The sequence below is a fragment of the Ceratotherium simum genome, chromosome 30, assembly GCF_057802395.1.
Source record: "Ceratotherium simum simum isolate JZ-2026a chromosome 30, ASM5780239v1, whole genome shotgun sequence".
NCBI classification, from domain to species: Eukaryota; Metazoa; Chordata; class Mammalia; order Perissodactyla; family Rhinocerotidae; genus Ceratotherium; species Ceratotherium simum.
The window spans coordinates 28537379-28550294 of NC_141929.1; the positions used below are offsets into that span (position 1 = coordinate 28537379).

The following is a 12916-nucleotide window of genomic DNA, read 5'->3' on the forward strand; positions in this document are numbered from 1 at the left end:
AAATCACTTGGTTCATTTATAGATATGGAAATTTCAAAAGTATCTTGTTAAATGCACTTATTTTACTTAGTAACATCTACAGTAGGGCTTTGTTAAATAAAATGTTGATTCTTACATACATTTAAGCAAGTCAAACAGAAACCTAGAATTGCAGCTAAAAATGATTTTTTTGTTCAGATTCCTAAAAAGAGCCATTCTCATTACCAAGTTCCAAAATTATAAATAATCAAATGAACAACTAATGGCTTAGTTTTCAATCTGCTCTCTGAAAGGAATTCCTCAAATGCTGACAGTAGGTGGGAGAGAGCAACAAGTGAGCTTATTCAGTTACATTTACATTCATGTCACATGTGTTCACATTTAAAGGTCTATCTGCTTAACATCACATCTCACAGCCATCCTTTCCCACACCTATGTTAGGAGCCTGCAGAGGAGCTCCAGAACATCAGATGATTCCCACTCACTGCCCTGCTGCCCAGCTAGGTTTTACAAAGCTCATATAACCACCATCCTTCCCTGCTGCAAAGCCTCGTCAGCACCTCACTTCTTGCCATATCCATCCCTAATCCCTGTCTGGCTTTTCAGGCCCTGAGCTCTCCCCACCTGGCTATACAGTCTACGTCCTCCTGTCTCTGAACACTGTCTTCTCAACAGACAATTCTCTGCAATATGCCAGGAACACAGCCATTTCTGTCTTGGGGCTTCTGTTGGTGATGTGTCCTTAGCCAAGAAACCCATTTTTTTCTCCTGTGCAGTCAAATTCTAACCTTATGGTGTCAGCCAGCTGAGGCTGTCTGTCTCCCATCACTCTCCCAGCTCTCACCCCCCACACCTCCTGCTTTCTGATCACCTTCTCAGAACCCTTACAGCACTTAGTCTGAAGGAAGCGATTTTGCCCTCTTGCCATTACCTTTATGACAGGTAACATCCTGTCATAAAATGGAGCCCAACTGTCTTGTCTGAGTAGTTTGGTTCCCTCAACTAACCTGGAAACTTCTGGAGGGCAAAGGACTCTTATACTACTTCTGGATCCCCACAGTGCTTACTTAGCACAGTGTTCAGTGTTTTAAGTACACAACACACAGGTACTAAAAAATAAGGTCTCTGAGATTTTGAAAAAGGCCAATGCTCACTAGGCCTGCAAAAATAACCTTTAAAAATATAGACCAGTCCAGCAGTGTGAGAGATCCGACAGCAGAGCCTCAGCAAACCACAAGCTTCACAGACAATACATCAAATACTCAACGATAACAGTTTTAAGAGCGGTAGCGAGGGGGGAGGGCAGGGAGAAGTAGAGATTTGTATACACTGGGAATCGGACCTGACGGCTTCCTGGCTTGGAATGCCATGTAATTTTGTTTCCACTGTGGAGGTCCCTACTACCATTTGGCAGACTCGAAGGACACACAAAAAAAAGCCAATCACAGCAGATATCTTATGATTAAATTTTAAACCAGTCCAACTCAGCTGTTTTTGCTTGTAATAAATTCCTATCCCACCTTCATTTTTTTTTTTAAATATAGGAAGGAATAGACAAACACTCAGGAAACACCTGCAAATTAAAATTTATAACTGATTCCATTCTCTGCCAGTGGCTAAGCTGGCAATTTTAGTAAAATGCACAATTCTAGATGACAAAGAATAACTACCTTTGATGTCTCACTTACCAGACACTGCAGCAAATATTCCAGTATTCCTGGGCTAAATAAACCTATACTTGCAGGACCTAGACGAATACAACAAACACTGGATATAATTAAATGCATCATATTACTTTTAATCAGTAACTAATAACAATAAAATTGTTCTGGTAGAACTCTTTTACAAAGTACTCCCATGCACATTAGCTTACTCAAGCCTCGCACTCTGAGGTAGGGAATAGTACCATCCCCATTTCACAGCTGAACAACCGAATGCACAGAGTGAAGTGATTTACTCCAGGGCACCTGGGGCAGAGCCTGAATCAGCAGCCATGTGTTCTGATTTCTAATCCATTGTTTCTTCCACCACACATGATGTGATTAGCTGAGCTATTCACCTGTACTTTGAGGTTAACTTTCCTAAAATGAGTAACACTGATAAACAAATTAAATATCTGCTTCTCTTCTCAGGAACTCCTCCAATTTAAAGTTCCTTTTCCTCTTCCCCTACCTTGGCTGTCTCCATTATCTAGTTAAACTTTATAAAATGTGTATGTATATGTATATTATATACATACATATAAACATATATAATCTTTGTTATACTGTTTAGCCTTTTCTCGTATTCTTAACTTAAAAGCAAATAAGTGAAACTTTTTCCTTTTAAAATTCCCTCTGAAAATCCTCAAAACTGAATTAGATTGCATGTACCTCTATGGTCTCTGAGTAATTTTTTTCCAATGAGCCCCTGTCCATTAATTTTTTTTTTTTTTTGGAGACACGTCTTTCTGGTGCAGTAGGTTTGATCAAAGACCTGCAGTGCAATTTTCCCCTTAACATCCAACTTCAGATCTTCCTTTGGGGAGCTTCCCAGAGTTACCTGCTAGTTTCTCAGCCAAGCAGCCTAGGACTGCAGATGTGTTCCTGTGTTTGGCGGGATGGCCTGAGTCCTGGCAAGCTACTTCTCCATTTAAATTGAGAATTTCAGTCAATTTCTGGAGTGCTTCCTAAGAACAAAAATGTACAAGTGGATTTGATAAATACACTACCTAGGTTTTCTCCCCCAAGGTAATTCTTTGAGACAAAGGCTATAACCAGGAGTTAAATTAACTCCAAATGACAATACAAAAATGATATCATGTATTCAATGATATCATTATTGATGGGAAATATTATTTGATCGACCTGAAAGTTTTCTTACATAAATTGCTAGATTCCATTTCATTCAAAATGTACTAGTTGTATCAAATAGATGCTATATACTCTTGAATCATTAAACAGATTAAACCTACCCAAATGCCAATATGACTGATAACAATAGGGCCTAGCGATGTTGAAAGAAAAAGTAGGTTTAAAAAGTTTTTTTTTACCAAGCAAGAAAAAATCTCACCAGAGTTTCTGAGGCAAATTAAAACAGAAACTTCTTATAAGCCTAGGAAAAGGTCAATTCATTAGTGACTAGGCCAAAGACTTTTCCCTTCTGTCCATAATGTTTCTTCATGTTGGGCCCAAATGTGTGAGGCTGAAACAGATAGAGATGCCAGAATCCAAATTTTTAAAAAAAGCCTTCCATAGAACATATGGGCTAAGGCAATGAAAGTTTGATAGTTTTGTTCTAGGTAAGTGATAATCAAGGTTACACCAAGCTTGAATATGTTGGAGTAAGACTCAAAAGTGCTTTCAGTATAATAGTTTTTTCTCTTAACAGCAAACATTTAAAAAACTTTTGTTATGAGGAAATTGCTTAGAGAAAGATAAGAAAATCAGCTCAGCAACTGAATATTCTCTTCTAGTTTCCAAACAAAGATTGCCACTTCAGATATAAATGCTTCCATTTTTGGGCCGGCCCCGTGGCTTAGCGGTTGGGTGTGCGCGCTCCACTACTGGCGGCCCGGGTTCGGATCCCGGGCGCGCACCAACGCACCACTTCTCTGGCCATGCTGAGGCCGCATCCCATGTACCACAACTGGAAAGATGTGTAGCTATGACATACAACTATCTACTGGGGCTTTGGGGGGAAAAAAGGAGGAGGATTGGCAATAGATGTTGGCTCAGAGCTGGTCTTCCTCAGCAAAAAGAGGAGGATTAGCACGGATGTTAGCTCAGGGCTGATCTTCCTCACAAAAAAAATAAATAAATAAATAAATGCTTCCGTTTTTAACATTTTAAAAATTTTATACTAAAGCTTGATAGTAAGCTATTGATAGAGGATGTAGCACTTCATTAGTAATAAAAAGCAAGTTTACATAATGAAATTAACACTGAATAATAACAGACCCCAAAGGTATAAAGAGGAAATGTATTACATCAAATGTTCTTTGTGGTCACTCATCCTGTGCTTAGGCATAGATGACAGTTTCATAAAAGATAAGTATTAACTTACTTTAGTGGGCAATGGACATTCATCTAGTAACAATGTTATAACAGCTGGTCCCAAGGGATCTTCCAATGGAATAACTCTAATTAAAGACTGGACAACGTCCAACCATCCTTCATCTAAGAGCAAATCAAGAAGATTATACGATGGAGCCACTATTTTAAAAATGTGAAAAGATATAACATCACACAAGATGACTTCACATTAAAATAGAAACGCTTTTGGCCTTCATCCTGGAGTCTTTAAGCAGCTAATATCTGGCATGGACACAGTCATCAATTGCTAGTCATCATGGTAGAGTCCAAGAATCCTAATTTACTGGTGATTTGGGGGCATCTTTATTTGAAGAAAATTCAAACTATGGTCCTGGGTTCTCAAATTATGATTAAAATAGTTTTCAGTATCTTATTTATGACATAGGAGTTAACTGAGAAGATTAAGTATCTGAAGCAGCTGGCTCTGTTTTCAGACTGACGCTTAGGAAACTGAGGGAGAAAAAATTATCCTCCTCATTCTAGAAGAGTTATGGTCAAAGACCCGTCAATGCCCCCCGAAACTCTATTTTCATAATTTCAGTGAGATAAAACCATTACTGAGAGGTGCAGTTATATATTCAGGATGCAATATAGAGGGCTTATTAATTATTACCCTTGTACAGGAAAATTTCCATACACAAAGGGCTTTTTTGTCAGGTGTGCTAAGTATTTTTGGAATCTTTTACCTCGAAAAAAAAGTGGCCACATTTCTTCATAATCATTAACTCATTAGGAAGTATTGAAAAAAACTTTTAAAATACCTGTTTCTGCCATTTCGTGCAACGTAATCATTGAATAGGGAGGTTCTTGATCACTGAAAAACAAACATTCAAGACATCAAACTTGAAGAAATAAGAAATGATAACTCCAAATAAAAATTCAAACTGGAAGTATGGAGGTAGAAAAAGAAGAAATGAACATGAATGAATGTAGAGAAAGAAATGGAAGAGACAACCAGAGCTATAATGGGTAAGGACAATGCACACCACACGTGCTCATTGCCAAGGTCACTGTGTGTGATGGCCCACAAATAAAATGGGCAGAAGGGCACACGAAAGGACCACCACGTGGCCTGAAGTAAAAGCACAGGACTAAAACTGGAGACTAGAGCTTTACCTCTCAGCTTTACCTTTAAAGGCCCAATGCCAACTGAGACAAGCCAGGGAGGTCATTATCACCTTCCTCATGCCTACCTTAAAGAAATGCTAGGAAGGGAGATGACAATCCCAGCTGAGGACTTATGAAAGCAAGGGCCTACATAAAATCTTCATTTTTAAGTGTTTTTCCGGGAAATATCACTATGTTTAAATGTCATAAAATAGGAGAAAAAGAAACCAAACTTATTCAAGGAACTATTTAATATTCTAGACACTGCTCTAAAATGGCATTATATACTTTAATTGAGGGGGTTTTCAAACTGTGACTCCAGGAATCCTAAGGAGGTGCTTTAGGGGAACTTTATTGAAAAAAAGAAAAATTTTCCATCAAACAAACCATTGTTATCTAATTACTTAAGGAATATATTCACCATTTATTTGTTTACATATCGTGGCTCTGTTTTACTATGAAAAAAATGTAAAAACTATTGTACTCAATCATTCTCAGAATAACTTTGTGATATGGGAATCACTAAGTTCATTGCAGGAACTCATTAGGTGCTGGTTGTTTGACATATCCTGTGCCCTTTCATAATAAGGCAAAATTCTTACTTAAAAAAAATTGTTTTGGGGCCAGCCCCGTGGCGTAGTGGTTAAGAGCGCGCGCTCTGCTGCTGGCAGCCCGGGTTTGGATCCTGAGCGTGCACCGATGCACCACTTGTCGGGCCATGCTGTGGTGGCATCCCATGTAAAGTAGAGGAAGATGGGCACGGATATTAGCCTAGGCCCAGTCTTCCTCAGCAAAAAAAGAGGAGGATTGGCATGGATGTTAGCTCAGGGCTGATCTTCCTCACCCAAAAAAAAAAAAAAAATGTTTTAAATGATATAACTAACGGATACAAACATTTCTGGAGAGCAATCTGGCAATAATGAAATTAAGTATGTATATAGCCAATAATGCTAGAGAAGCTGTTACATAGGTAAGAGATGCATATGAGGCTGCTGGCAGGAACAAAACTTGGGAAGTAACCTAAGGAACCATCAGCAGATTACAGGACAATAAAATATAATACTTCAAGCATACAAAAGAACACTCTGTAGCAGTCAGAGCAGTTGTAGATTTATATACAGCAACATAGGTCTCAAACACAGTGTTGAGAGAAGTTAAAAAAACAAAGAGATTTATATGAGTATATCAGTTATGTAAATTTTAAAAATCACACACAAAACACTATATACAAACCTCCTATACAGACATAAACAAACATATGGCAGGAAGACTGGAAGAACACACCTTAAATTCACTAGCATGGTTACCTCTGATATTTGGAGGTGGGTGGTAAAGAGGACAACAGGATTAAGGAAGAAGGGAAAAGTAATAAAATATGACAGGGTCAGCAACCAATAAGGAATATGAGCACCTCAGTTCTATACAGATGCTCTTAAAGGACACACACATCTCTACACTCAAAAAACAAGATAAAGGGGGCCGGCCTGGTGGTGCAAGCGGTTAAGTGCGCGCGCTCCACTGCAGTGGCCCAGGGTTTGCCGGTTCGGATCCCGGGGGCGCACCGATGCACTGCTTGTCAAGCCATGCTGTGGCGGTGTCCCATGTAAAGTGGAGGAAGATGGGCACGGATATTAACTCAGGGCGAGTCTTCCTCAGCAAAAAGAAGAGGATTGGCATATGTTAGCTCAGGGCTGATCTTCCTCACAAAAAAAAAAAAACAAAAAAACAAGATTTTCTTTGCGGAACAGAAATGGAGCAGAAATTTCTGGTGGGAGGCAGGAGCTAAAGCCATAGGACTCCTGGGGTCTGGGTCAGGAACTAGACAGAGGTGACCAGGAGCTTTATGCCTGCAGGGTAGGTAGTGCAGACCAAAATCCCATCTGTGCAGGGGATGGAGCAAACTCACTAACTGAAGCCAGGACAGGGTTCCCCTCTCAGTAAAAGGAGTTGAAAAAGTTATGAAAGATAATCTGAACTACAACTGGTATAAAGCTGCAAGTCTCCAGAGACAGGAAAAGCCATGCAGCAGGACCTGGGCTTCTTACAGTGGAATAGGAACTCAGAACCACCAATTTTACGTTCAGTTACAGGCTGAGGTCCCTGGGACCCAGAGGGAGACAACAATAAAAGTGACAGATAGGAAGAGAGAGGGAGACAGAGAGAGAGAGATAGTGAAAGAGAGACAGAAAGAGAGACAGAGTCAGAATGACAGAAAGACACACAGAGAACACGCACACACAAGTGAGAAAAAAACTTCCATCAAGAGGAGCCTGCAAACGAAGTTCCAAAGCACATGAGAATAACTCATATTAACACCATTAACAATCTGAAGATAAGGTCACTACCAAAAAATGCAAATAACAGAACTTCAAAATGATTTTAAAATAAGTGTATTTAAAGTGTATTTCCCATAGGAACTCTCTCACTATGACATTAGGAACTGTGCTCTCCTCTCCGATCACCGTCATCCTGTCCTAAGTAATAAGTAGAGAGAAGAGGATAATAAATACAGATCACTTTATAACTGCAATATCTGCATACATCCTTTTAGGCATGTTCTTACTAAGCTCATCTGTCCTAACTATCTTTCATGTTTGATTTTAACAGTCTTATAAACCCTATAGGTTATGAAACTCTTCTCCTTTAGTAGTTTGTAAAAAACAGGCTATGTAACTACGCTTATAAAATGTCTGCACAATTTTGCCATGATATTCTCCAAAAGGACCCTTCCCATTTGCTCTACATTTGCCTTATTTTTCCATTTTCGGAAAAGTTATAACTATAATTCAGTATAAACAGGTTTAAGGTAAAAGTTACCCTGTTATTCAAACGTATACCACTTGCCTCACTTAATTACATGCTTTATCAGTAAGTTTACTTATAATTTGTAATATTTTCCAGAAGCTTGGAAACAAAGCTCCTACCTTGCCCCCATACTCTCTTAAACACTCTTTTTAAAAATATGGCAAAGTCTATTCTGTACCTGTTTTTCCAATTGGCTTAAATAACATTGCTTGTGGTTTACTTCCTTATTTGGGAAGGATAACTTTTCATTACAATTTTACAGAACGTTTTAAATGTCACCATGAAGAAACTTTATAATAGGTTCTAGCCCCTTGCTTGAGTTTGGGGGATGTAAATGGCATAGATTTATATTTAATAGACATTAATTAATTAATTCAGACACCAGAACTACTTCAACAGCTGGTTTTGATAACCTCAGGAAGGCCTTTCTGACTGGTTATGGAGAATATTTGTAAGTACCACCTTTCTGCAGCATGTTCTACAGCAGGAAGATATGCAAAATAAATTTATTTCTATGGGGAAGAAAAAAATCACCTCAGAATAAAATGCACAGGGCCGGCCCCGTGGCTTAGTGGCTGGGTGCGCGTGCTCTGCTACTGGCGGCCCGGGTTCGGATCCCGGGCGCACACCAATGCACTGCTTGTCCGGCCATGCTGAGGCAGCGTCCCACATACAGCAACTAGAAGGATGTGCAACTATGACGTACAACTATCTACTGGGGCTTTGGGGAGAAAAGGGGGGGGGGGGAAGGAGGAGGACTGGCAATAGATGTTAGCTCAGGGCCGGTCTTCCTCAGCAAAAAGAGGAGGATTAGCATGGATGTTAGCTCAGGGCTGATATTCCTCACAAAAAAAAAAACCATTAAGAATAAAATGCACAAATATACCTTGCTTTATGCTATAATGTTTGAGGAACTAAACACAATTGGGTTTTTATAAACATGATTATCAAATATTTAGATGCTTAAATTTACTAGCAGAGCCTGAAGCAAAAAGAACCCAGATATAACCTGAAAAAAATACTAACATTTATCGAGCAGTTGTTATGTGTAAGGCACTACACTAGATGCTTTTATATATTATCTCATGATAATCCCTGTAAGAAAGGTATTATTCCCTTTTTATACACGAGTAATCTGAGGCTTAGAGAAGTAACTCACCAGTGGCCAAGTAGCTAGTTTAAGGGGCTCGGCCAGAATTCGAACCTGGGTCCATTACGGTTCTAAAACTTTTGCTCTTAACTATTGAATTATATGGTTAAGTTAAAATATTTTTTCAGGGGCAGACCTGGTGGCGCAAGCAGTTAAGTACACATGCTCCGCTGTGGCAGCCCGGGGTTCGCTGGTTTGGATCCCAGGTGCGCATGGACACACCGCTTGTTAAGCCATGCTGTGGCAGCATCCCATATAGAGTGGAGGAAGATGGGCAAGGATGTTAGCCCAGGGCCAGTCTTCCTCAGCAAAAAAAGAGGAGGATTGGCAGATGTTAGCACAGGGCTGATATTCCTCACACACACACACACACAAATATATATATATTTTTTCAACTTGAACAATGCCCTTTAATTTACTGTTATTCAATCTGGGATTTTGTACTTAGAGTTAGACAAAGGGGAAGAAAAATAAAACAGGTAAGGTGTGCCCTGCAGTTTCAATTTACAAGCTTCCCAAATGGATCGATGAGGGCCAAATAAGGGATATAATAAAGGGAGGAGGATGAAAACCCTCCTTGACTCATGTCCTTATGTTGCCAGCAGAAGTTGCGTGCAGCCATGCTCTTGGTTAAACCACTCGGCTTGACTCTCTAGTCAGCGGAGTAGATAGGCAAGCAAGATAAGAGTGAGTCTTCATGAATCCATTTCTTATTAGAGCTTGCAACACAAACTCACTCCACATTTACCATATTCTCTGATAAAGATCATCGCTTTAATCAGTGTTTTCTGCTACAGAAATGTTTAGACATTTCTAGACAAGAGAAGATGTTAGCAAGTAAAAACATCAAATCTTAGAATTTACTCTGCCATCCGAGGGGAAATAAAATATTCTCCCTTGCCCTATGAACACAAGGCTTGGCGAACATATCCTAATGAACTGAAGGAGTCCAAAAGTTATGGTTTCTGGTAGAACAACTTTTCATCATGTAGGAGGTGACTGTGAGTCAGATACTTACTTATCTACAAGAGTCCGTATGACTGCCAGTGTGTCCAGCACTAACCCATCCACATTTTGTTTCTTTCTCCTTGGCTCATGTGGTCCTCGGCCCCTCCTTGGCGGCCGAACAGGGTTCCGGGGTTGGCTCCTTGTGCCAGCAGTGGGTACCGCACTGTTCTCAGCCTGTTGCTGCTGGGTGTCAACACTGTCTTCTGCTCCACTGTCATCTCGGCAGATACAGGAGTTACCCATGGTAGCAGTGGCACCTCTAGTCCCCAGGAAGCGGGCTATGTGCTCTCCAAGAGTCAACAGCAGACCCTGGCCAAGGCTTCTGCTCACTAAGAACACGGCCCAACCAAAGACAATCATTTAGATAGTTTTCAGTTTTCCAAGTACTGTTTTCATAATCTGGAGTTGAGGAACTTGCATCCTATTTGTTTTTAACAACTGAATGCCGAAGAAAGTTGCAAAGCTAATCTCCAACATTATCACTTACAGGGAATCCTGGTCATCCAGCGGCAGTTCTAAAAGAAAAAGAGAAGAGAAAAGGAAAATGAATCAAAGATTCTTGGCCACTTGATTACTCAAACTTTCTTATATGATTTTATAGACATTAGGATTACAGTGAAGAATCCTTGTAGATTTCTGACACAAAGAGGTAACTTTACATAAAAGAATTAACAACCAGTAATTCCTTTTTATCATTATATCATAAAGGTAATTGCTAAATCATATCCTGTAAACCACAGGAGTCACCACTGATTTTTAAAAAGCCATATATGAGGATCCATTAAATACATTAGAAATACATTAGAAGAACGTGTGCAATTGTTTCAAGGTCTCCTTTTGTGGATTAAAAAAATGAATTGTTTCCTTTCTTAACTCAAATGTATGAGAAAATTCACTATGTTTCAAATAAAATATCTAATTACAGATGTTTGTTGTTAAAAAAGTTATGATACAAATGTGATAGCACCCACTTGATATCAAGAATAATAAAAGGATAGAGTGTTCTATTTAAATTACCCAAACTGCATAGATTTCCCATTTGAAGGCTCTCTACAGAATTTACAGAAATCATGCAAGTAGTTACAAAGTTTTCCTGTTACGTAAGCAAGACTCTGTTTTGGGAAAGGCAAATATATATCACAAGGTTACATTTTCACAATAATCAGTTTGTTGCACAATACGTCTGCTACAAAGATAAGAATAAGGATGCACCAATTATCTTTGTCCGAAAACACTGACTAAGCACCTCGTGCCAGGCACCACACTGGCACTGGGAGAACCAAGATGAACAAGGCACAGTCCCTGCCCGCCAGGAATTCGTGGATGGCCATTCTCATCCCACACAGTATGTTTATCATCAAAAAACCTAATGATGGAACCAGCTCTTCATTAAGCTGAGAAAACCTGGTTAGGTCCACAAAGAAGATTTGGAAGCAGGAGACTGATCATGGGGTTGGCAGCAAAAAGTAAGAAATCATGCTGGGACCTGGAGACTAGGACCCATAAGGACACATAAGGAATAGAGAATAGTGTGTAGTTTCTATTCAGCAGTTGGCTATTTACAATTAAGTCCTCATATATTAAGCTCTGGCTCAGGAATAGACATAAATAAAATGTACAATCCAGTGAGAATAGAAGAGAAAAATTACTTCCATTATTTTGGACAGATGTGCAGCAAATTCTTTTAAATATTTGCCAAGTTTAATTAATGCTCACAGGAGGAAAATGAAAAAGAGACAGAGATAGAAAAAAAAATATATATATATAAAATATTTAATCTAATCTACGTAGTGGGGGAAGGACAGGAAAGGGGGAGAGGTAGGGATGAGATGGGATGGGATAGGAGGAGAAAGGAGAAGCGACAGACACTGTCTCCCTCCAGACTACCAAGATAGCAATGGGCGAGCCAAGTAATACCACAGACATTCCTGGTTCCCCCAAAAAGAGTCAGGCTGTCTTCAAAATCTGGAGGTTGTACATAAAAAGATGTCTGAAGTTTAGGTAGAAGCATGATGCAAGGACTCAGCTGGAAATAGCTTTTTAAGAGAGAATACATTTTAAACCATCAGAGTACCATTCCCATTACTGTAGGGACCAGAGTATACAATTCCCTAGAGAAGGCTGATAACCAAGAGATTTCAGGGCTTAAAAGAACAAGAGACAAACCAGAAATAACTCTTTTAAAGGGTCTCTGGTATAAATTTCTATTGATCTTATAAATTATGTTGGTTTCTGAGAAAGACCAAAAAGCAACATTTCAGAAGAGATGCTCTGGCCCTTCTCACAGAAAATTCGCAGAGAAGGCACTGTTGGAACAATTTGGATGAGAGGAGGTAAAGAAACCAAGGTTTTGTGGCAGGTCTGCCACTGGGCAAGCAGCCCAGCTGACATGCCACTAGAACACTTCCTTGAAATCCTAAAATATTATATTTAAAATTTATCTGTTAATTTTTAAAAATGAAAAATGAATACACATTAATTTTAAGTCCTAAATGCTGCAGATGCCTACAGAAAAGCCTCTCTTCTGAAAGGCTTTCTTCACAGCCCATTCTTTTCCCAGAGGTAACTCCTGTTAAAAGCTTCATGTGTCTGTTTCCGTTATTACGTGCTTACAAATTCGTTTTTTTTTCCCCCCACTAGGACGATGTCGTAAGTATTGTTCTGTGATTTGCTTTTTTTCCTTAACAACACACCTTTCTATACGAGTATATATAAAACTACCTCATCCTGTTTAAGGCTGTACAGAAATCCACACTCTGGATTATCACAGTGTCTTAACCACTATGCTATAAAA

At 39.4% G+C, this 12916-nt stretch overlaps 1 protein-coding gene across 3 annotated transcripts in view; it reads right to left on the bottom strand.

Moving 5' to 3' along the window:
• Positions 1-12916, bottom strand: part of RSPRY1 (ring finger and SPRY domain containing 1) — a 43454-nt gene that overhangs the window by 20085 nt on the left and 10453 nt on the right. For all 3 annotated transcript variants that reach the window (XM_087420211.1, XM_087420210.1, XM_087420212.1), the window contains exons 2-6: positions 10133-10637; positions 4814-4866; positions 4024-4136; positions 2521-2647; positions 1668-1726 (exon numbers count right to left, since the gene is read on the bottom strand). In XM_087420211.1, the coding sequence (XP_087276337.1) occupies positions 1668-1726; positions 2521-2647; positions 4024-4136; positions 4814-4866; positions 10133-10482 (702 nt within the window). In that variant the 5' untranslated portion in view covers positions 10483-10637. The remainder of the gene's footprint in view (positions 1-1667; positions 1727-2520; positions 2648-4023; positions 4137-4813; positions 4867-10132; positions 10638-12916) is intronic.